The sequence below is a fragment of the Python bivittatus genome, unplaced genomic scaffold (genome assembly GCF_059951505.1).
Source record: "Python bivittatus isolate LINGU-HERP-01145 unplaced genomic scaffold, Pbiv_v1 ctg000590_np1212, whole genome shotgun sequence".
In the NCBI taxonomy this organism is placed as follows: Eukaryota; Metazoa; Chordata; class Lepidosauria; order Squamata; family Pythonidae; genus Python; species Python bivittatus.
Window position 1 is genome coordinate 21,131,199 of NW_028277086.1, and position 26,018 is coordinate 21,157,216.

The 26,018-nt window shown below is 39.3% G+C and overlaps 1 protein-coding gene and 1 long non-coding RNA gene across 2 annotated transcripts in view; one reads left to right on the forward strand and one right to left on the reverse strand.

The window, feature by feature from the left end:
* The window catches only part of GRHL2 (grainyhead like transcription factor 2), an 86,383-nt gene extending 65,993 nt beyond the window's left edge, over positions 1-20,390 (reverse strand). Inside the window, exons 1-5 of the mRNA XM_007431054.4 lie at positions 20,232-20,390; positions 3,825-4,014; positions 3,293-3,360; positions 1,844-2,240; positions 221-276 (exon numbers count right to left, since the gene is read on the reverse strand). Coding sequence (XP_007431116.1) covers positions 221-276; positions 1,844-2,240; positions 3,293-3,360; positions 3,825-4,014; positions 20,232-20,251 — 731 coding nt within the window. The 5' untranslated portion in view covers positions 20,252-20,390. The remainder of the gene's footprint in view (positions 1-220; positions 277-1,843; positions 2,241-3,292; positions 3,361-3,824; positions 4,015-20,231) is intronic.
* A 167-nt stretch (positions 20,391-20,557) lies between these two features.
* The window catches only part of LOC103067240 (uncharacterized), a 35,923-nt gene continuing 30,462 nt past the window's right edge, over positions 20,558-26,018 (forward strand). Inside the window, exon 1 of the long non-coding RNA XR_003085014.2 lies at positions 20,558-20,723. This is a non-coding gene — a long non-coding RNA (uncharacterized LOC103067240). The remainder of the gene's footprint in view (positions 20,724-26,018) is intronic.

Here is a 26,018-nt window from a genome sequence, read left to right on the forward strand (position 1 = left end):
GGATCCCATTAAAAGATATATTTCTTCCTCTGAATTTCATTAAGAAGCACAGGAGAAGAAAACAGGGGCTGGGTATGCTGAATGCAGGTTAACAAAGTGTCCATAATAATAAATGGCCAAGCAAAATCAATGTCCTCCATGCAACATTATAGCCTGAAGCCAATCAAAAGCCCTTATAAACCTAGCATACCTTCAGTATCTTCCCATTGCCGATACTTACTTGGCTGTTTGTTCATAAATATATTCTTCAGGACCCACAGAACTACTGCGAAATTTCTGAAAGATGGAGAAATAAAATATATACCAACAGTAGTTGAGCAGAAAGTCATGACTAACTTAAGCTCTACTGATTTCAGCATGACTGGATCCAATCCAATAGATCTAAAGCCAAACTCTCTTTTTAAAATGTTCATATGAGGTACAATAATTTCAAGATAACCTTAAAAGAGGCAAGAAGGTGTTTGCTATTTGTAGTTTTTATAAACACCTGTATTCAAGACTCTTGGAATCTCAAAAGTACTTTGAATAATTCTATAAAAACCTCCCAAATAGACTATTGCAAATGCGCTCTACATGGGGCTGCCTTTGAAGAGCCTCCAGAAGTTATTACTGGTACAGAATATGGCAGCACAAGCAGTTATATGCACTCCTTGATCAGTGCATGTTACACCTCTGCTCCATGAGCTGCATCTGGATTCAATTCACAGTACTGGCTGTAACCATGCCCTTTATGGCATGGGGCTGGGTTATTTGAGAGACCACCTCTCTCTGATTATGTCTACCCATCCCATTAGGTCTGGCAGAAGTGGCATGCTCTGAGTTCCATCTGCTAAGGAAGGTCATCTGGCAGAGCCCAGGAAGAGACCATTTTCTGTTGTAGTGCCCGCCCCTTGGAATATCATTTCCCCAGAGATCAGAATCCTAGGAGTGAAAGAGTGGGCCTGAGCCCATTGCATCCTTGTGTTCCATCGCTAGAGTTTTCCATATGTTGGATGAGTAATTTCTATCAGCTCTTTTATACCTGACTCCCAGCTTTTTTGCAAGAGTTCATATAACATCTTTCAATATTAGCATTCAGTTCTATGATTACTGTGCAAGTCCCATAATATCCCATTGTTTATATGTTAAATAAATGTGCAAAAAGAAATAATGTCAAAAGGGAAGTATGAGTTGCAGACTCTCTTCTAACAATGTTGTTATCTCTGTTACTGCACACAAGAAAAATGGATCACCCAAAACATATCCAGACCTCTACTGTATATAAAAGAAATTCTTATGGCACTAAATCTCAACTATTTAAAAAGTATACATTCTACATTTCATTAAGCCTTCCAGGGCAACTTACAAATACAAAGCAGAATACGTAACTCAAAACAGTCTAAATTAAAACAAGTTAAAATAATATGTTAAAATTCTAAAAGAATCAAAACTGAAATAGATAAAGCTAATAGATTAGAAAATGTAATGGAACAGAAATATCTCCCGCTGTTATCGAAAGGATAAAAATGTTAGCACCAGGTGCAGAGATAATGCTACAAACTTAGTAACAGCATTGAAAGACTCTCTATCTAGTCATCTTCTGTCTTTGGAGAGGGACACTTGGAAGACATCCTCCAAAGATGGAATTTATCCCACTTGGCAACTCAAATTCGTGATCATCCATGAAATGTTATGCAAGCCATTATTTTGGACTTTATTTCTCAGCTATGCCTACCTCACTAACTTATTAGGGTGATAAAGTGAACGAACTGCCCTGAGCTCCATTGAGGAAAATGAAAACCATGTGAAAAATGAATAAATGTCACTCCTCCTGCACCCACAGTGCCCAAAGTAACAGACATACCTCTGTCCCTCCATCTTTAAAGGTATCACTGTAAGTACTGTCTGGAGTACTGCGCTGATCATCTTTCATATAGGTTGAATGGGGTGTGATGCTAGGCACTTCATAATGTGCATGTTCAAATATGACCCCCCGATGCTCTTCATTTTCTCCCCTGGCATAATGCACTGAAGGAGTCATGTAAACTGGGGTATATTCTTCTGCTTTCACCACCATAACTCCAGTCACAGCAATGGAGGATGGGCTTCCTGATACATTTGAACTGAACTGCTCCCTTTTGGAAGTGTCCAGCTGCTCTTGGTTCACGGAGAGGTTTACTGGCACTGTTTTCAAGACCTGTACTCTGTTTTCACCATTGCTGCTCAAGTTACTTTGTGTTTCGCTGGTGGAAAGACAGTTTCTGAGAAAAAACAAAACGAGTAAAAGACAATTTTGGGAGGTGGCTAATAGGTTAAATGCATGCAAATAATCAAATCAGGTATATTTAATTAAACATCATTAGCATGGTGTTGATATTTGTGTTGGACTAGAACAGGGAACCCTACATTTGAATTTGCTTTGCGTTATGAAACTCACTGGGTAACCTTGGGCTAGGTGGAAGGAGAGAACTATGAATGCCAAATTTGAGTTCCTTCAAAGAAAGGTGAACTATAAAACAATACTCCACTCTGTTGTCCTGATGTTTAGAATGCTTTGGATTAATACTGAAACAACTCTGGAACGTATTGATGAAGGGCAGTATAGAAATAACAATAAATCATCTGAACTGTCATTAATGTAACAGTTCCATGGGTGGCCTGCCCACTGTCTACCAGTCCACTATGGAATGCTGCTGTTGTTTTGCTATGGAAGAAACAGCCAAGAGTGCTCCTTCTGGAACAGTGTTTCTCAACCTTAGCAACTTTAAGATACGTGGACTTCAGCTCCCAGAATTCCCCAGCCAGGGAATTCTGGGAGCTGAAGTCCACGTATCTTAAAGTTGCTCAGGTTGAGAAACACTGTTCTGGAACATGGATTGCACCTCACTATGAAAAAAAGAGTGCTTCTCGAAACAAGGTACTGTGGATAGGGTGGTCTCGCTGACTGAATGCGCCACCCTTACGTAAGTAAGTGGCAGATACAGTTAAAAACCTTTTAAAATATTAAATAGTATTTTAAAGTTTAAATTTTTTTTTACAGTTCTTTAGTTGCTGTCTTCCACAATCCTGACACTTCTAGCTTGCCAGTTTCTTGAGATTTTTTTTTTAACTTGGCTAATTTTATCTTTAGATCTGTACCATGCCTAATTTCCTTAACCTATCCTCTTTTCATGACATTTTTGTGGAAATTGGGGGCAGTGGGGAGAGAAAGAAGAATTTTACAAACCAACAAGGTCTTTTTCTATTCATATGCATTGAATTCTCCCCTCACACATACACACAGAGGCTAGATAAGGTTTCAGAAGTATTTTACCTTTTGTCCTGGTCTTCTTGATTATCACTCACTTTGTTAACAGGCAATAATCTTCTATCTCTTGGAACCTGAAACATCAGGACATACGATTTTTGAAGGTTGAGTTTATTTATAAGAATATTAAGGTCTCCCTAAGGATAGTGGTGGAGCTTAGCTAGGATCCGTGGCCAGATCTGACTTTCAGATCCGTTTTATTTGGTCTCTGGTAGCCTATGGATCACAAGAAAGTAACCTACAGTTTCAGAGACAGATTACAACTGGCTCCAAAATACTTCTCTTGGTTTGTTTGTTTGTTTATTTACAGGACTTACAGTATATGGCTGCCTATCTCATATGATGACTCAAGGTGGCTCACAATAATCCATAAAGAACACCGTTAAAAACAAAAGTATCCTTCCCCCCAGGTGGCAGACCAATCATCCTCACATCAACTTCTTGGACTGAGCCTGGAAATGGAACAGGAGCCAGGCTTATTTAAATAAGACCAGAGTCACCCGCTGTAACAATCCATTTTCAGCACTGAGTTCCCTACCTTGTAATAGTCATATAATAATCCAAGAGCAGCAGCACTGTCCTCGTCCCCATTGATGCTCATCATAGCTTTGGTAGCTGCTGTTAAGGGGTTTTCCAGATAAGACTTCCAAGCTTCATCTTCACTTGTGTAAGCTCTTCTGGTATTAAAGGGAGCATCGCTTGGCACTATAGTCAAAAGCCGGTTTTTACTGCCATTTAAAAATACAAAAAAGCATGTTATCAAATCCGAAATACCTTTCTTTACCAACAGCTCAGTTTAATCTTAAACAGGATGGGAGAAGAAAATCTAATCTAATAGTAGTTTAAAGAAAAACAAATGTTTCAACAATTAAAAAAACAATTGGTATACTCAGTTATTCTACTGAAACAAAGATGTGGACAACGGACAACACTGCATTCCAATTTCTGATCTTCTCTGTGTTCCATAACTGGAAACACCGATGAGGTCCTTTGTGGAATTCATATTAAAGACTTTCCAATGTGTATATCTCATTATAGTTTTGTATAGAAATTCTACTTAGTAACTAAATACTGCCTTTTCAATTAGAACCATTTGGTTCTAGGACAGTCTTGCCAATGTAGTGTCCTCCAGATGTCACAGTCTGCAACACTTGCCATGATGATTGACAGTATCATCAAACACCTCTGGTGAATGTCAGTGGGCAAAAGGATGGGTGACAGCACTGGACTAGAATCAGAAAGACTGGACTTAGTCTCTATTTTGCTAAAAAGTTCACAGGGTATCTTGGACCACAGTAGCAGACTGGGGATTAGAAAATCTCTGGTCTTGGTCCAAAACAGTAATAAAATTTCCTACCTGGCTTTTAGGCCAGTCAAAGCCTCTCAGAATAATTTCACACAATGATATCAAGTGCAATATGAGGGCAACAATGTGTTTATTCCTTGGGGATGGGTGAAACATAAGAAAGCATATGCTTTTTTTTTCATATAATTACTTTTGGCCACTTTTAATACAGAAGGACCTCTTCTGTTAGGAGTTTACTGGAAACCAAGAAAAATCAAAGAATCTGACTACAGAAGTAGCCCATAATATATTCAAAAACACACAAATAGCAACTTGTAAGAAGAACTGGGCCCATACTTTAAATTGTTTGTAGAAGATCCCAATAAATAACAATAATTCAAAACTTAAATGCTACATGGCCAGTCTGGACCATAACCCTCAAGGTTAAGATTTTAAAAATAGAATGTTACTCTAAACCAATGTTTCTCAAACTTGTCAACTTTAAGATGCATGGACTTCAACTCCCAGAACTGGGAGTTGGCTGGGGAATTCTGGGAGTTGAAGTCCACATATCTTAAAGTTGATAAGGTTAAGAAACACTGCTCTAAATTGTTCCTTTTGCTTGCTATCATCCCACTTTCCCAAGCAAGGCTCAATGGTTGCTGCATACAACTAAGATTGCCATACTGTGATGACTGCCAGAGTTATCCAGCTAACCCAGCCAAGAAACTGATTTTACTAATAAAGTTACAGAGCTGTGATACAGCGAATTGTCATATTAATAATATGAGCTCCCAAAACTCTAGAAATCAAGTACAATGTGGTTTACTAATTGTAATTATTGACTAAGCTTGGTCATGCATTCAATGGCAACATCAGACTTTTTTTTTTTTTTAGTATGTATTGAAATTGTGTAAAATTAACCACAGAACATTTTCAAAAGTGATCAAGGTGGATTCTGTGTTTGAGATTTGGAAAAATGTTGCCCACTGGGCCTACTTCTAAGGCAGTATCTTCCTCCAGCCTACTCCCTGCCCAGTGCCATGAACTTGTTAAAGTTGTGCCTACAATAATAGTGATAACAGAGTAGTGTTGTGATGGAGGCCCCATTTTTATTTTCTACAATGCCTCCAATATGCCAGTGCTCTGAAAAATGAAGATAGCAGCATTCAGTGCTTAGTCTGGAAGGCTGATTTTGGGTGGGTGGGTGGTATGACAGATGTCAGCAGTTGAGTCCTAACAATTGCCCAAACATGTTGAGTGCTGACATCAGGCATGGAAAAATGTTGAGAAATACCAGTCTGTGTCAAGAAGTCAGAACTTGTAGGTAGGCAGTGAATCAATTATGCAATAGCTTTACCATTATCAAATACCAGAACTTAAAAGATTTTAACAAACAGTTGATATACAGTAGATGAGTCCCAGATCAACCCTCAAGCCTTTAACTAGGTATATCCTGAGATAAACTGTCCATATTGAATTAGCCTGCAGTTTTAAAACATTTTAAAAGTGTTTTTATGCTTGAGGAATATTTCCATTATCAGAGGTTAATGATAATTAACCTGCATATGCCCTTAGAAATATAAGAAATTGCCTGACACCAGAACCTAACTTATTGTTTATGAAACCCAATATTATTATCTGTGATAAGCAATATATCTCACCTTCATCTTCTGAAAGAGGAATTCTGAAAGCAACAACTGGAGTGAGTCTGTTCAAACTGGATTCTTTTAACAGAAGATGCCAAATATTGAACATGTGTCTTCGACATCAGAAATCTCAGAAAGATTTCTAATCTTTTTGAGGCCATGGGTTGTCTTTAACCACTGAGTGAAGTGCCTTGGATTTTCTTACAAAAAGTGCTAGGACTGGCACAAAAAAACTAAATTAAATTTACATTAAATGAAGATGGTTAAAACAATTATTTCTCATATATTTAATAATTTTCTGCAATGTCCTAATCATTATAATTTGGTGTCAAGTTTTGAAGGAGCTCTAGGAATGTACCCAAATCTTGAGGAGTCTGCAAATCCTACAGCCCTATTCTCCATGCAAAGCATATCTCCAACAAAAAAATCCTTTATGAACTTCCCAAGACTTAACAAACATCAAACAAATGACATTAATATTGTTGATTCAAGATAGTTCTGTTCCATGTTTAGAATATCTCCCCACTCAGGACCAATTGGTTAAAAAAAAAAAGGAAATTAAATCAAATATCACTTTTGTGTTAAAATACTACAAATATCTGCTTTCATTTATATCAGAGGAAAGTAATCTGAGTGTGTGATGAATATACGCAACTCCCAAACTGTCCAAAATCAGAAGGCTGCTTTCTCACTATTTGAGGCAGGAAACATCCAAAACCCTAACATAGTTTAAAAAAAAAACAAATTCCCCAGCAAAACCCAGGAAAAGAGAATCCCACAGAAATCCTGATGTCACCCATATTTTTGCCAAAGCTCCATTGCCCTCTTTACCCCAGTTCTCACCTTCCCCAAAAATGTTAGGCGTGGCTTACAGCCGCCAAAAGATTCTCCACTCCAGATTTACATCAGTTACAGAGATTATATAGCTCAGTTTGGGTACTATAGATCTTGGATTGTCATGACAGGGATATTATTTTATTTTGTACTGCAAGAAACACAGTAAATGCCATAGCAGCTTCCTGTAGAAATAGCTTCTTGCATTCGTTTGAATATTTCTCCCTATTACTACTGTATCAAAGTGCCACCCTGGATTATTTGAAAAGAAAGTTCATTGCTGCTTATCTGAACACTTGGCTGAAATAATTTTTACAGGTACCATTTTCAAAGAATGAATGGCAGAAGGAATATGGGGGAGGAAGATAAGGCAAGGGAGGAGATGATAAAAGTGTGGAGGAGAACCTAATGATTACATTTTAAATGGAACTCCTCAACTGTAGGTTTCAATTTCTCTGCCAACTGCAGAAAATGTCCCGTGATTTATCTTCTCTTTCGCCTTCCAGCAGAGTTTGCTTGCTAGTGGGGGGAAAATCTTCAGCCAGTTATCTTGATGTAACTAACCTCAACCTAACCCTGACCTTCCCCTAAGGCAAAGCTTCTCTGGCTTTGATGTAGCCAGCTAATTGAGAATGACCCAGGAGGTAGATGCAATCTATACATTAAGCAACCTTGAAGCAGTCAAAGCAGTCAAGTCAGATGCAGCACAAAAGACAGATTAATTACTTGGGGCAATATAACACATATAACACAAATACAACATAATAAGTTTGTGAGACATCTGCAAAGGGACCAAGAGCAGAAGGATTCCAAGAATGATGCAGGATTGGTGATCCAGGATCTTCCTCCTGAAGTTCTGAAGGAGGAATTCTGAAAGCAACAACTGGAGTGAGTCTGTTCAGAATGGTTCTTCCAAGTTTATGTCTGGAGTAGCTTTCCACAATCTATAATGTGACGGTCTATAATTTTCTTAAGATCTAGAGGGTATCAAGGTGGAGAACCTAGTGCTCTCCAAAAGCGATCAAACCCCCAGAACTTAAAGCCAGCATTCTGTTAGCATAACTAAGGAATTATGGGATTTATAGTCCTAACACAGCTAGAAGGGGGTCCTTGGGGTATATTCTCTTCTATTGGTACAGCTAGAAGGCTCCAGACTGGGGAACCCTCATGTAAGAGCAAGAAAGTAGGATCTGTGCCAGACAGGATACTGGCAGAAAGGTAGCCAACAGCACCCATGCTAATATTGACTGCCTTAATCCAGAGGTTCTTGGGTGCAGCAGAGGGATGTCTCTTGCATCACAGATGGCGATATACAATAAATAAATAAACACACAACTAGTGGAAATTATCAGTGCCAGATGTGTAGAAGTATTATAATATTAATGTAATTTATATCATTGTAGTTTGTGTATTCTGCATTCTGCATGTTGTTCATTATGTACTGTCTACAATCGTTTTAAGATTGAGGAGGTTCAGAAGCTTTGTAAATAATAAATAAATTCATGGGGTACAGAAGGGAAGACCACGGATTCATAAATATTGCTGCAGTTTAAATTCTTCAAGAAATTAATTTTTCAGTAGACACTATAGTAAAAAGAAACTAAGCTGATATTTTAAGACCAGTAGAAGGAACACACCCACTACATCACATCCTTAGAAAATGAATACTTGCAGCATATGTTATTGCCCTACGCATATATCCATGCACTAACTCTTTCCTGGCTTTTATTGAGTTCGTTGCCTATTATTTAAATATTTAACTGAACTTCACTGGATGTCAGGAAATAGAGTCTACAGAGATTGGTTCCAATTCCAGAGATTCTCTTCCACTCCACTGTAATCCGGTCCCTTTCACAGGAAACTAGTAGACAATCAAGCAAATTCAAAAGCCCATTTAGGTGTTGATAGAGACCATGCTGACTGAGAATTCTGGAGTTTGTAGTTCCAACATATCTGGGAAGTGCCAGGCTAGGAAAGGCTATATTTGATGTTTTTAGAAGGAATGGGTAAATAGGAGGATTTCAGCTCTGAAATGGGGGCATGCACGCATCTTCTCAGTTTCATTCTTGTAAGTTTAGAACAGCAAATAACCCACCACAGAGCACTGGGTTGTTTGTTTTTCATCTGACAAATAAAGAAATACTGATAGTTGTCTTGAGAACAGAAATGGAGCTCATTTCAAAGCCACCTTCCAGATTTCTCCATGGGGAAATCTCTATTTAAGCCAAGTAATATGTACAGCCTGATTTTGGAATAATTCTATTGTTTCCCAAAGGCAGTCTTGCAGTGCAAGAGTCCCTGTATCCCTCTCTCTCATTCTCTCTCTCTCTCACACACACAGCATCAGATTGTCTCCATAAAAAACAAGACCTCTCTTGCCCTTGTATTGGAGAGTACATATCAACACTATGAATTCATGGAAGCGGAAGATGCTAAGCCAACAAAATAGCTGCTCCAGACAATGGCAGTACTTTAAAAGGTGATACTGAAGAGTAGCTCTATACCACATTGACCAGCCTGGGGATTAGGGTCAGTTATGGTTAAACATAATTTGTAAACGAACATAACTTGTAAAAAATCTAATCCACATCACAGAGCTTAACTGAAGCCAGAACTGGCCCCATCATCAGTCCCCAAAGAATGTCAGGAGACAACAGCAAGATGGTAGAAGAGGAAGAGTTGTATGCCATGCCAACTTTCCACCATCTCCCTGAGCTCATCTGCTGTCTTCCGGGGCAAAGGGTATTGCTATCTTGTCTCCAATAGTCAAGTGAAATTCAGTTCTCAGTTGAATCAGCTTTTTGTATGTGAAGGGGAGGGGTATCTATTTATTTTACTTAATTATTCATTTGTTTTTGCATGTGGCAGTCTATCTTAAATTAACTTTGCCTAGAGAAGCCCACCTGCCAAATGGACACAGGGTATATACAGGTAGTCCTCGACTTACAACCACCCTTGGGACTGGAACTTCTGTCGCTAAGCAATGTGGTTGTTAAGTGAGTTATGCCTGATTTTATGAACTTTTTGCCGCAGTCGTTAAGCAAATTATGTGGACATTAAGCAAATCACATGATCATTAAGTGAATCCAGCTTCCCCCATTGACTTTGCTTGTCAAAAGACCCCTGGGAAGCTCACAAATGGCAATCACATGACCCCGGGATGCTGCAACGGTCATAAATACATGCCGGTTGCCAAGTGACCTAATTTTGATCATGTGACTGTGGGGATGCTGCAACAGTCATAAGTGCGAGGACTGGTTGTAAATAACTTTTTTCAGCACCATCATAACTTTGAATGGTTCTTAAACAAATGGTTGTAAGTCGAGGACTACCTGTAGATGTATAGGTTTCATACTACAGTTGTAATGGTATTTGGGAATGACCTTGAGAGACAGGGGAAGAGCTGCAGCCAGGGCAATGATTGGATAAGAGGTAGCTTAGCCCGCAGCAGGCTAACTTACAACTTTACAATAAAGTACAGCTAGTTCTTCTGGGTATGCTTCTTGTCTGGATTACCTCACAAGGCTGACAACACTTTAGGGTATGCCAGTATCCCTCATCAATGGTGGCTGTAAGAGAACCAATGTGGCATAGTGGTTAAGATTAAGAGCTGGGAAGGAAGTTTGCTAGATGATCTTGGGCCAGTCATTCTCAATCTAACCAATCTCACAGTGTTATGGGAAAAATAGGAGGAAGGGCACTATCCATGCTTCCTTGAACTCCTGAAGGAAAAGAGGGACGTAAATTTAATAAATAAATTAAAAAATCCAAATTAAAAAAATAGTCCCTGAGTTTATTTAATTATTTATGTTGGGGCATACCATCATATTGTTATGATTTCAATGCAAAATGTTTTATGCCATGCACTGAATTCAAGGGGAACATATACATGGTTAGATAAATATATATATGATTGATAGAAAGCAATATAAAACTTTATAAAGAAGCCTTTTCTTCTACACTGACATATGGTTTATAGCAGGGACGAACAATTCTTTGTGATGCAGGGGGCACAGGCATGGCGGGTGACGGAGGTACACCACTGGAGTTGGTGGTGCTGAACTTTCCAAGTGTTGTTTTGAGCATTAGGTAGGGTGTAATATAAAAGAGATGTGTGAAGCCTAGCAGAGACTTAATGCACCCATCTTCATTTTTAAAATAAAGTAAAAAATCATATCAGTGAAAATCTAATTTTGGCTGTTAGATTTCAGTAATGTAATTTGGAAAAGGAAGGCTTCAGCTGCTACAAAAATAGGAGTGAGAACCACATGCAGCTTGCAGGTTGCTCATTCCTGATTTACAGTATCATTATTTCATCTCAAACAGAATGTGTGAATCACTGAAAAATCTGAATGTGCCAGTCATCTGCATTCTGAGATAAAGGTAGTCCCCTGTAAACTGTAAGAACGCCCAGTTTACAGACAACCCATAGTTAAGAACGGAGCCTATTGTAGCAAAATTTGAGTTAAATACACAAAGGTTTGAGTTAATTACACAATACAATAATACTGTTCCGGCTTACATACAAATTTGACTTAAGGACTGACCTTGGGAACGGAACTTGTTCTTAAACTGGGAACTACCATTCTTAAACTGGGAACTACCTGTATTGTTTCCCTTTCACGCTGGGTTGTGAATCATTTAGCTGATGAACATAAGACTTTTTTTGGTATCCCCTTTTATACATGCATATGTGACTGGGTGGGACAATAATTTAAGGAGACAGGCATATCATACAGATGGATGAAACCAGGCACTTATATTTTTAAAACTAATTTTAGGATCAGCTTCTGATTTTTCTTTTATTAGACATGTTAAACTTATTTTTTACATTATGTGTTTTCCTGCCTTAAAGCTATAGGAAGCCAAAATTTCTCATGCATTCTGAGGGATTGCCAGAAGCCAGGTGACACATTCCCAAACTTTCTCTTATTGGGCATGGCATTCCCAAAAACTTTCACTCCCATTGTCATGGTCTGTATTAAGGAAAAAGTTAGGAACCACCTCATCAGGAGTTCACCAAATTATGCACTGACTATTTTCAGGGATGGACAATTTCTGTTGTTCAAAGGCTCCATCAGGCTTTGAGTTGGGGGTTGCCCTCAAAAAGTAGGCAGGGTTACAGGCTTTTGGGAGTTCTAAGACATAAAACGGTGCCATAAACCTTTGCAATAATCCATCTTGATCTTTAATCTCCTCAATCCCCCCATTTTTTTTAAAAAAAGGCCTAAATGTTTTGCCCCAACCACTTGGGGGAGTCTGGGGACCACAAAGGCAATGTTGTCAGGTTGTATGTAGCCAGTGGGTGATATTTTTTGCATCCCTGTTCATTTCTTGTCTCATTCTAACTTAGGAAGCAAGAGTGATTTCATTTCCCCCTTCTCTGTTCTGTAGATCAGGGTTCCTCAACCTTGGCAACTTTAAGACGGGTGGACTTCAACTCCCAGAATTCTGGGAGTTGAAGTCCACCCGTCTTAAAGTTGCCAAGGTTGAGGAACTCTGCTGTGGATGATAGAGTGTGCTCAGAATGATATTTGCCTCTAGCCATTATTTTTTCAGAAGCCTCTGGGCCCACAGAAGGTCAAGCTGGGAAAATAAAGTTGACAAACAACTGGAGAGGTTTTTTGTTTTTTTTTAATTAGTAATAGGAACTACCACTTCTTTCAGTTAAAAAAGGTAATAACTTGTCAGGAGGCTTTCTGGGCACCAAGGAGAATACTAAAAGTGCTGTAGACAATATGCTGGAGACTAGATTAAGGAAATCATGAAACAGAGGAAGAAAAGATTGAATTGGAAGCCAAACAGATAGCATTTTTTTTGATGCTTCTAATAGATTACTCAACCTGGACAACCTCAGGGATTTAATACCATGAAGTATGGAAGTTTTATTGACTTGAATAGGATCTAAATAGGCTGAATATTCTTTTAATTATGTTTCTGTTTGGTGAATCAGATAAGATGGACATTTTAAAGATTTTTTTTTATAACTGCTTCATTGTTTTAGGTCCTAGTAACGTCTTTGGAATGTGTCCAGTATAATATTTCTATTTACCTCTAGACTAGATGATAACTCTTTTTTTCTTTCTTTCGGTCTTTCTGTTTTTCTGTCTTGTCTTTTTTCTGAGTGGAGATCCTGAGGTCAAAACACCTCACTATCATGTCAACTCATGTCTCTAATTGGGACTTGTATATTATAAAATAGTCCTAGCTTGGGGTGAGAGAAGAGTAGCAGAAAAAGTCTGAATGCAAAAATAGGTTCTCTCCTCATCCTGCGCTATAGCAGGGTCAGGACAGAGTTTTGCAGAACAAGATCTAGCTCAACATTTACAATAGTTATACTCTCTTTTAAAATAAAAAAGTTAATACAGAGGGCAAAAATGTCTTTGGTATGGTAATTCATATTTGCTGATTCAATGGGACTTGTAAAATTTGTTATTGGATTGCACTTCAGGTAATAAAAGGAAATAAATCTCTGCCCCAAGTAATTTATTATCTCACTTTCTGTAGAGAACAGAGAAAAGAGAGGAAGAGGAAGAGGAAGAGGAAGGAAGGAAGGAAGGAAGGAAGGAAGGAAGGAAGGAAGGAAGGAAGGAAGGAAGGAAGGAAGGAAGGAAGGAAGGAAGGAAGGAAGGAAGGAAGGAAGGAAGGAAGGAAACATTTATTTATAAAATTTCAATCCCAGTTTTTTACCCCTGTATAACAAATCCAAAGCAAGATAAGTATTTCACGTGTATGCATATAGGCTTAACAAGCAAGCCTCAGCACAGTGATTCATTTCTGAATAACCATGTATAAAATTATACTGCTAGTTTCATGTACCGAGAACCCTTCAGAACTATTGGATAAATACTCCCATAATTCCCAGCAAGGATAACTGTTGACAGTCTCTTCTTGCTGGTTTTCTCCCAGAGTAAAGGCATATGAATAAAATGAATTTCTGAAGAATCAGCGCATGCAAAATATGCAAACACATTTTTTTTAATCATCTTGGAATGATTACTGTATGTCATTTTAATTTGGCACAATAATGCATGTATTTGTGCATGGGAAACTGGATTAGCCAGCTTGCTAGAGTGCACTGAATGTTAATGTTTTGAAATGGATTGTGTTTTGATGGTTCCCTGTTATATTTAGTTCTCGCTAAATATTTTCTGTCTTATTTCTTTGTGATATGCACATTTATTAAAACACACACACAAACCTAAGATCACTGGACTGCATATGCCGCTAAATTTTCCAGGCATAAAGTTTAGTGTACATGGAGAAATCATCCAGAACTAAACAAGGAGTTCCTATGCTATCACGATCTGAAGAAGAAAATTTGGTTTTCTCCCTGAAGCTATTTTGATTATATCTGCTTGATTGGAGACCTTCTTTCTGAAACCTGTCTCGCCTGAATTCCTTTTACAAATTTTGAGATCTAAACCTGGCTCCAGCAGATGAGCTAATATCCTGTTAAAATGAAAAGGATTCTACTTTGGGGGCATTTCCAGACAAAGGTCCTTACAGGTACCATTCCTATTATGTAAATGCCTGGGGCTGTGTGGGTTGCTAGGAATGCAGAGAAGTTTGCTTGATCATGTATTTGATGTGCTACTTTTCAGCTAGAATAATTATCTGAGAAATGCAATATATTATGAAGAATATATTGTCTTCAGAATATCAGATTTAAATAGGCAAGGTACTCTTTCTTGGAATCAAACAGTAGTAACTCGATTGTTTATTACTCTGGCCTCCTGAAAAGCAGCAATCAGGGAGGTAAATTAGGCATAAATCTTTACTGGAGTTCTTCTCCCTCCATCATCAGTTCTAGGTACCTGTTTGTCAAAAACAGTTGTATTTCTCTGTCTCCCAGCATTTATTGATGCCTAACTGTGGTTTCAAGGGCACCAGCAGGTTTTTCCATTTAAAACTGGAAATCCTGGCCCAGTTCTCTTGAGTGATGTGTCCCTATCTATTTCACACCAGTGCTCCACTCACTAAAAGATTAAGTGCAGCCACCGGCTCGCAAAAAGTTATCCATCTTTATAGCGGACTAAGATAAGGAATTACTTCAGGAGTTGTCATGCAGATGCAGTAATAACAAACTCAACAGTCAAGGAGCTGTTAATGGGATGAAGCTGTTAAGAACTGATGGAAGTTTTCCCAGAAGAAAAGACCTGGCATTTTAGTACAATACTAGGAGTACTCAGTGGTAGGCAAAGGATCTTCAGTCTGGCTATGTGATGAAGGCCTCCTATAATGACTTGTGATGCACATCAGCATTCAGCTAGTTATATGTACAGTATGTCCAAATTCTATCAGGATGTTCTGATGGGCAAACAGGAAAAAGGAAATCTCAGAATTGCCATCATTCAGTCAACATGGCTACATTTACACTGTCATACCTACATAAACTGGTTGACTACATGTTGACTTTAGCCTTTAAAAACCTACAGGGCTTCTGCTTGAGGGATTTCCTGGCTTTACATGAACTTGTCCAGAAGTAGAATTACTCTTAAAGATGTCCCCACTTTCTGATATCCCTGTGTCAGGCCCAAAGGAGAAGATGTTCTCCTATGTTTCTCTCAAACTAGGGAAAGTACATTCTTGGGAGTCACACTGTTTTCTATTCTTAGGAAAAGCATCAAAAATTTTCTCTTTAGCCAGGCCTTTTCAGTTTGTGCCAGTTTAAATTGCTCTATATCAGGGGTCGGCAACCTTCTTCTGTGCATGGGCCACAGTACCACCACCACCATTCCCAGGGGACTTGTTCTGCCCATGCCGAAGCAGCTGGTAAAGCTGTCACCAAGATGGCTACCCAAGGAGGTGCTAAGTGCTCTCTCTCTTGCAGGCTGGGTAAATATATTTCTTTGGATGGCCACAGGCCAGATGATTTCAGGTGGCAGGCCACATCCAGCCTGCAGGCTGTAGGTTGCCGACCCCACTCTATATGGTAGTTTATTCAATTTTTATATTATGTTAATATTTTATTCCTGTAAGTAGCCTACTTGAGTGATCTGACAGTGAAAAGACAAGATACAAATATAATACAATAATTATACTATGCCACAGTTCATTTGCTCATTTTTTCTACCTTTTTTTCTCTCTTTCATCTTTCCATCTCAAAATGGCTAAATTAAATGACACAGATAAATATTGGAAACATCTTAAGAAAAATGAAAAGGTCTAGTTTACATGGTGAGTCTTAACTCCCTCTCTAAAAGACAGAGACTGGGAATCAACCACAAGTTCCTAGAGACTGAACTGCCTTGTTTGGGAGCCTTCTCACAAATGCCCAATAAACGGGATTCTGAAAGGAAAGGCATTTTTAAGAGGGCATTGCCTGCAGATCTTAACGCCTGGACAAGTTTATAATGAGAAAGTTTTAGATAGTTAGGCCTTAAGCTATTTAAGCTAGCTAAAGCTAAAATCTGCACATTAAATTGTGCCTACGAAACAACTGGTAACATTTGCAGATTGCTTAATTCAGGCATAATATGATCCTAGTATTGTGCACTGGTGACCTGCTTTGCTGCTGAATTTTGCACCAATTCAGATACTTTTCAAAGGCTGCTCAGAGTAGAACAAGTTGCAATATTTTTATCCACTGCTTACTGAATAAGCTAAAAGCTTCACAGATAAGCAAAATAATTATGGGCAGTTTAGCCAATGATTGGTTCGGTCTTTTCTTAGCTGTTTTTGCCTTGCATTTCTGTGCATTGATTAGAAACCTGAATAGGGCACAGAAACAAATCAAGATTAAGCTAAGAAACCACCAACCAACCAGGCATCCTTATTTTCACATCTTGCTAAGAAAGTTGCAGTAAGGAAATAACAACACACCTTGGTTTCAAATTGTGGCTTACAACCATACCCTCCCTCCCAATACACCATATTAAGCCAAAAACATTACTTACTGGCTTACTTCCGTGTGTGAATCTAGCAATATTTACTCAACTGCCTCTATCTATATTCAGAGAGAGGGTTGTATGTCCTCTCTCTGAATATGTAAGTGGGTTTTATGTCCTTCTCATCTCTAATAGCCTGTTGTGTTTAACTTTCATGAGGGGCAATACTTCTACTGACAAGGAGAAAAATTAGTTTTCCCAAAATAAACACTGCATCACCTTCAGAAAAATTGTTTTTAAAAACGCATGCTGTCTTCTTGACGTGCAAACCATTGCTTGTTTTCCCATGGTTCATAGCTAAATGAACCACTGCTGTATAAAGTTAGAGGACTGAATTAGGAGAGGAAAGACCCAAATTTTAAACCCCAGGTCATTGGGTGACTTTGAGTCAGATATAACCTCAAGGAGTTGTGGCAAGAATAAAAATAAATGGGAGACCACACACATATCACTTTAAACAATTAAAGGAAAGGCGATATCACAAATAAAATAAATAAATAGCTAGAAACATTTGGAAGCCCCTTTCAAGTGGAAACAGATAGATACCAAAAAAGTTGCTGCATGCAGTGTGAGATTGAAATAGCTGTCTCTTGACAAATGTCTCTATGATCTATTGTAGATTCAAATCTAGAAATGTCTACACCCTGTCAAGCTTCACCCTTCTTCTCCCACCCCCCATAAATCCAATGCAATTGCTTTTGAGAATAAAAGAAGTTGAAGGTTCATTAGAAGTCTTTCAATCTAGCTTCCTCCACATAAAAAGTAATAAACATTGTTGCTATTATTGATGCAAAAATAATTTAAAATTAGTAGCAGTCAATATAATCATCTCAAAGGGGAAAGTGCACAAGAAAAAGGGTATTGTGAATGTATTGGTCAGTTTTGTAATATGTAAGGAACCTTATTTGCCTTATTTGCATATGCAAATAATGTTAAGTACTTGATGGCCTTAATGCAACTCTGTCACTCTTACATAAAAATTAAAACAATAATACTTCCAAAACTTTGTATAAAATCTTGCATGAAATAAATGAGAATACCTTACCTATCACATATGTCTTGCAGAGTAATCCTAAGCACATTTATTGGGAAACAAGTCCAACATATTCAGGGGACATGGTATCAAATAAAAAGTTCATAGGAATGCAGCCTGAACGTTACACAAATTAATTTTGGCAATAAACCAAAATCTGGTTGACTACTTTAGCCACAGAAATACAAAGCATTAAAAAACAAAAAGAAAAGAAAAACACACAGTTTCTTCACTTCTACTCAAAAGACTAGAACAGCCTAATCTTTTCAAGACATTTTGACCAAGCCAGGCATATACGTAACATCTCAGATACTGATCAAAATCTGTCTTTTAAACAATTGTCCTTCATTCCAGACTTTAATGGGCACACCTACTTTTATAATAAATAATGTGCTACATGGAACAAAACCACTTTCCAAAAGTTCCAGGAGGTGATATAAAGGATTAAACCTTTTCATCTTGTTTTATCAAACCAGAACCATCATCACCCTTTGGCACACAATCTTGAATCAACCGAGAGTTGTCCTTAAGATTAAAAGTAGGAAAATATAGACTCCAACGATGTTTATATTGTTCTTTAAAACACATGAAAGTTCCACAAAACTCCATGGATATGCCATCTTATTTTGAATGATTTAGTCCTCTTGTACTGACCATACACAGGTAAATTTCTTCCCACTGGATAGAGAGTGTAGGGAGAAGACCAATACACCACTGCTATAATAGGGTAATTTTCTGGTTATGGAACTTTATGTTTTCCGCTCTCAACTCTCAAGCGAGTCAGTCCCTCCTACCAACCAGCCTTCTCATGCTAAAAATTGGTCAGGTCCTTTTCCCTGTTGAACTGAAATGCTACTTTGATTTCTCCCTCCCTCCCTCTTCTTTTGTCCTTCCCTTTTCCACACCTGTAGGTCAGCAGCCCAGGACAGCAACTCCACAACAGGAGTTTTGTCCCAGTGCTAGAGATGATCTTCTTGTGCACGACAACAATGTGCTGCACAGGCTCAGAAGAAAGGTGCAAGATACAATCTATTATTCCTGATCTCGAGACCCAGCCCACTGCAAGATACTGGCCTTCTCCCTTTACACTGGTAGGATCTGCAGTTACCAGGAAGCTCCCAAGGAGCCAGTAACAACTGCCATAAGGAAGAGGGAGTCATAGGGAGCTGGGAGGGGGAGATGAAGCCTGTGCAAGATTGTCTAACTCTTTCACCTTGCACATGTTTGGAAGCGGGGAAAAGAATACAAGAGAGGCCACTGTAGACTAGAGTGTTATGTATGCGCAAACAACAATCCCAGGATCACAGTGTCCTTCAGCGTTGGCGTGTTAGAACTTCAAGAAAATGTTAAAGTTATTTGATTTATTATGAACGCTCTTAAACAGTAGCCTTTATTGCTTATTTCAAGGTATCCCAATGTACAACCTACAGTTTTTCAAAGAATTTTGACATCTTTAATAAAGTGCATTTTGTTTTTCCTTTTACTTGGGGGTTTAAGGAAGTGAAATTCATAACTTTTCATCATGGAGTGGAATAATATTTTATGCCACATGTACAAACAACCTAGTGAAAAACCGAAACAATATTTTTATCTAAAATCACTTCCTCTCACTGGAGGGGGGAGCCCCATATTCCTCCCCCTCCCCCAACCTGTACTCTACAATATGGTTATTTTCTGATTCTGGAAATCAGGGCGTTTTTAATCCCCCCGTGCCCCCGCCCCCCCGCCACCTCACCCCCCATGGCTTGAAATAAAGAATTCCTGGGCTCCATCTTCTACATCTTTCTGTCCCAAAGTACACATACAGAAGTGCCAAGAAAACGGGAAGAAGATGGCCGTTTCTGATCCAATATAAAAGCTCTTTTGTTGCATTCACACACAAAAGCCAAGAATCGCGTTTCAAATCTAGGCCCTGAAGGACAGGAAGGCACTGGTCCTCCAGTTCTACAGCGCAGAAGTAAAGATCTCCCCAAAGTTTGGGAAAGGTACACAGAGAGTCCAGAACCAATTATTATTTTTTTTAAAAAGGGGGGGAGTGGAAAAGAGATTGGGAAAGTTAGTGGGATTCAATAGCTCTCCTGTGGGTTCTATTTAACCCCTGTATTCCTTGCATAAAGGAGGAAATGTAATCGCAGTGCGTCCACCACCGAGATCGTGTTTTGTTTTGTTTTTTATTTTAAGGGAAAGAAAACACAACCAACCAGTTGATCCGTTCAGGAGCAGCAAAAGTAGCAAGCTGGCTGTGATCACTTACTTGTCCGTCTCTTGTGACATGTTTGATCCAATGAACTCTCTCCCCTTTTCCAGATGCCTCAGTCTCTCTGGTGAAACTGGACTTTCAAGTCTGTGCAGGTAAAGGTGTGTGTGTGTGTGTGTGCGCTCGCGTGTGAGAGCGAGCGAGCTCCCGGGACGGCAGAACCAGAGCTACTGGTAATTCTGCTTTTCTTCCCCCCTCTACTTCTTCCTCAGCCAGCCGCAGAGGCAGGAGTGGGACAGGTAAAGCCCCCTTCTCCCCGCCCCTCGCATGTGGAAAGAAGACTGGCTGGCCTTTCTCTTTTGCACTCCCTCCCCCCGCGGTTTAGGGCACCGAGCAGCCAGGCAACAAAAGCTGAAGGCGCCTACAGGTAACTTTCCTAAGAGAAGCTGGATTCTTTCACTAAAGGATAGCAGGCGAGAGGGACGAGCCGCGAGCTGATTGGGCGGAGCGGCCCTTCAGGTGCGCAGCCATTGGAAGAGGCGCGCTCAGGTAAGGCCCTGGCTTAGAACTCGGAGCGATCTCCCCTGTGGGAAGCCGAGCCGGACTGGTTGAAGGAGCGCGGGCTGAAGGGCGGGGAATGGGGGGAGAGAGAGGCAGAGAAGCTGAATGGGGCGCTTCCATAGCTGGGCAGGTGAAGGCTGGCAGAGGAAGCCGCGGGAGGCCGAGCTCCCTGGCCGAGGGCGCGCGAGGAGACCGGCTGCTCGTCCCGCACGTGGGGGTGGAGGAGAAGACAGGCAGAGCGAGGGCGCTGCGGGGGTGTCTGGACTTGAGCCGGGACAGGAGTTACGGGGAGCGGCTCTGGCAAACTCGCCTTTGACTCGCAGCTGTTTTCCGGGCCCCGAAGTCACCTCGGCGCCCGCCTCCACCCTCGCAGCCCAAAGGCAGGGACAGTCAGCCTGGAGCCCAGAGGGAGAGCGCCAGACACCTGCCCGCCCTCTGTACGGACCTACCCAAGAGGCTGGGGACAGAAACGGCCAGCTTAAGCCGCCTTTCTTCCACGAGATCTTTTTCACCTGTTACATAAAGGGCACTCTTGTGCTTTGGAGTTCCGCGTGTTTTAAACCTGCCGCAACAGGATTTGCAGGCCCGTGTAGGGCCGGGAAGGGGTCCCGTTAAGACGACTTCTCCGTTGTAAATCTGTTTGTTCGGATTTGCTTGGGGGGCTTTAGCTAGATGGAGCTAGATAGAGAAAAGGAAGTCAGTCGCACCCTACCCGTATCCCCTTTTCTTCAACTGAAAACTTTCAAACTACTTCCTTGGGTAAGAAGAATAAACATGAATTGTGTGTTTCCCCACCCCGTTGCTGTAATGTTTGCAGTATTTATATCCTTTCTGCCTGACTTCATCCTTGCAAGGTGTGCAATAAGCTAAAATTAATGCACACTATTTTGCTTTTTAAAAAGTAGGTTTTTATGTAAGTTCAGGGGAATGAACAATAATAAACAATATGCAGTCCCTAGACCTTGGATAGATCCATCATGTTAGGTCCTCTGCACTTGTTTACCCTCCACTATTTCCACAGAGAGCAATCTGTTGCTTGTAAATGTATCAAGACCTACCAACAAAATGCCAGGTTTCCCCCATTTTCCAGGAGAGACTGTTTGCTATGGGCCCTGTCAATCAATGACGTGGAAATAAGCAATTCAGTCTACTATTTTGTATATGCTTGTTTGGAAGTCAACCCCTCTTAATACTCTGGAAGTGCTATCCATGTAAGGAAATTGCCTACTCAGCTGTGGTGATGAAGAAGAGCTGAACAGATAAAGATTTTAGGAGAATGAGCTCTCTTTTTTGATATGACAGAAATGACTATTCATTCCATGGGCCAGTAAAAATCTCTTGTGGCCCTATTAACTTTTATGGGGTAGTAGGAAAGTAATAATGGAATTTACAGCTGCACAATGGGATGATAATCACTAGTTTCATGGCTTTCAAGAAAAGCAGGGGGAATAGATGACTTCACGGGGAAAAATCTGTCAACGACTATTGCTCAGGATACTAAATTAAGCCTCTGGTGTTTAAAGACAACTACATAAGATACTGGGACCAAAAACAGGGAATGAGACCCTTTTGGGTCTTTTCAGTGGGCAGCATAATCTTAAATTAGATGGCTTTTGTGTATCAAATTAAAACTTAATTTACAGCACTTTTTTTTTTTTTTGCAGTCAAGTTTGGCTGCTTTAAGTAAAACATTTTTCCAAATAGCACGAGTTCAGAATAACAACCCTGAATTGAGGATTAATACCCTAATTCTAAATACACTGTGGGAATACAAGAGGCAATATTAGCTTAAAAACTGTGACTCTTGGATCATATTGTACATCCAAAAAAGCTCTGTCCAATGCAGTATTTCTCACTGAACCAGCCCCATTGTGAATTAAAATACAATCAGGCCAAACGTTAAGAGAAATCAAGGTCTTGTCCTTGGTCCAAAATCAGAATCGGACAGTGTGAGGCTTACAGCAGCAACTAGAGTAAATGTGTAACCCTAAGCAGAGTTTGAACAGAATAAACAGTAAAAATAGAGAAGGAGTTGTTAAGCAGCAGGTTATAGGCTTTATTACCATTTGAATCGCAGTGTTTCTCATACTTTCACTTTGCCACTTCCTTTCTCGAACAGCAGTAATTCTACTGTGAGAAAAAGGAATCAAGGTAAAAGTCAACTATTTCCAGATCAATTTACCGTGTGTGAGTATTTTTTCCCTTTTAATAATAGTATTGTTTGGGCATGCTGGTTAGGGACAGAAAAACATCAGGTACTATATTCAAATAGGGTTTAATGAAGGTTACAAATTATAATTACAAGTACCTAAAATTATGTGTTATGGAAGCAGCTAAAACAAATCTATGGGATGAAGATGCTACCGGCTTGTATTTGTATCAAAGCAAGGCTGCGAACGAGTACAGTGGGAAGACAGCAGATGTTGGAACGACCCGTTCCCTTAACGCAAGGGAGGCTTACATATGTTTGCGCTTATCTATTGGCATGTCGTTGAAGGCTCTTGTGCCAGATTCCAATAAAGAGCAGCATGCACAAAGCCAGCTGCTAATTTTGCAACAGGTAGCACTTATACTTAATCCTTGCTGTATCTTAAAACTTAGCAATCATCTCGTTATATAATTTGTTTTGAAGGGGGTTGTGACTTAGGTCGAGGAAGGTTTGTTTATTTATTTTTGCACTTTGCAGAGGATAGAAGCTCCGTTGTAATGGCTTAGGTTGCCTTAATGGTGGTCATTGGTTTTATGTATAGCGTGTCGTGCTTGAGAATGGATGGCTACTGCAACATTTGGCTACACTGCCTGAGAGTATCCAGGAACTGCAATCCCAACACATTTGGAGGGAGGGTGCCAAGATACTCTGTAGGGGGGATAGCAAAACTCCTGTCTCCCTGTGTTTATGATTCTATCACAGCACCTTTATAGAATTACTTTATAGAGGACTGACTTTCTGCCCCAATCTAACAATATTTATGCTGAAGTGAGTTCATTAAGGAAGTTCCTAGCAGATGTGTTTAGGAAGATTTTACTCAGTTGTTTCTCATTGTCCCCATATGGCCAACGAAATAGTTAAGGATTAAAGGAATGTACCCAATTCATTACAGTTCTTCGTTCAGTACAAAAACACTTTATTACCACCATGATGGTTTCTTGTCATGTTATTATATTAATATTAGGAACAATTGTCTGGTTTCCCCAATCTATGAAATTAATGTTATATCGGCCCCCTCTAATCCAGTTGTCTTCAGATGAGCTGGGTTACCAGAGATTAATGATGGTAGGAGATGTAGTCCTGTCCAGCCATCTCCCGTATGCCTTATGAATGTTCTTTTGCACCCCCTGGCACTAGGTCTTGCTTGTTCAAACATGAGTTATCCTGGATTACTTCTCGAAGCAAGAGCATCAGCAGTTAACACTGTTGTGTGTTAGCTTTAAACAATGCTGTTGTAGTCAATTGTTAACTTTGCCTATTATAAGCAACTGTTGACAGAAACTGGAGACAAAAAAAATCATTGATATGGTCAGTTGTGAGCACTGTGCTCCCCAAAGGCAATACTACCTAAATTTGACATGTAGAGACTGTTTGGAATTAGATTTAATTCTCTTCTCAATACCATAATTATCTCTGCAGACAGTCCAGAATGCCTTCAGTGCAGATTATTCTTTGAGCTTCTAGATCAAGAAAATAAATATTTAAAATATTTAAATTGGTACTGATTATTCTACTCTGGATATAGCCATATTTTAAACAAACATAATTGTACCAAACCAGTTATGCTTTTGGGTGTGTTCTTGAGGCTCATTTCAGCAGTTAACACTTAAAAAAAAAATCTCCAGAGCTTTATACTTGTGGATATTATGGAACCTTGTGCTTGCAATTATAAGAACAGAACCAAGTCAAATTGTTTACTACAGCCATAAGGCCAGATACAGTACAAGTTTCATAACTTTACACGAGTAAAACACCACAACAAAAACATTCTCCATTGATGTAATTAAAATGTTGCCCTTTTCTGTGAAGAGACTAGATTGATGGATTAGGTATGCTAGTGAAAACGTAGGCTAGTCTCTTCGCACACTAATAAACATTTCATGCTAGATAACTGTATTTTGAGTTTATATATATGATTGCTTTATATTTCTGAAATTTCAGGTTATCTAATAATCTTCAGTGATGAAGAATCTCTTTTGTTGAAATGAACAAAAGAAATTTTAGTTGTACTTTGGTCGGCTGATTAGCACTATCAAAACCATAAAAACAACCATTGCAATATAAATAAATGAGAGGGCAATATATTATCTATAAGCACTTTAAAACACATGCACCTTCATCAGTGATGTATTTCATGATTATCTGAACTGGGGTAGGGGGCTTACATTCCTATCCTGCCCTTCTTTCAAGGGGCCCAGCCATCATTATTGTAGATTAGGGAGAGACATAATCACTTGCCTAAAGCTACCTAGTAAATCTTTATGGCTCACTTGAGAGTTTAAAATCATGTTTCCCATCCAAAGTGAATACTTCAGTTGCTGTAAAACTTACCATGTAAGTTAGAAAAGGATATCATAGTAGTATTAGAAATAGCTAGAAGTGCAAGAAAAGTCTGTAGAAAAAATAAATATCACTGCCAAAGATAGTATAGATATGGTGCTTGCTGATCTTCTCCAGTCTGGAGATTTAGCCTGTATAGAGTGTAGAATCAGCACGAGAAAAGAAAGATTTACTGAGTAAGAGTAAACATTAACTACCCCAGCCTCTTGTTTTCCAGAATTAATCTTTCTAACATCATTATTGTAAGAATAAAAGTGAGGAAGAAACTATACAAGCCGAATAAATAAATAAATAAATAAATAAATAAGTAAGTAAGTAAGTAAGTATTAGTGGAGTATTCAGCTCCTCTGAATTAGGAGCTCACTTAACCTCTCAGTACTAGTATATGTTCTGGACACTGAGAGTTGTCATCACATAAATTGTTAGCTATGTAAAGAGCACTTTCTGTTTATCCCAGATCTGTTGCTAATCAATTTTGTTGGATGATCTGAAGTTCTATTATCATATGAGATGAAAAAGGTTGTATCTCTATGCATTTTCTGTAAGCTGACTAATTCTTTAAATCTCTATCATGCCCTCTTTTCTAAATATTTTTCCTAGTCCTAACAAACTCCAACCTTCAGCCTAACTGTCCCAAACTAGTGCCTCTTAAGTATTTTCAGCTACAGCTTCTATCATAGCCTCTGATGTGTGAGTTGTAAGTTGTACTTTTTCCACTCTGCAACTTAACTTTT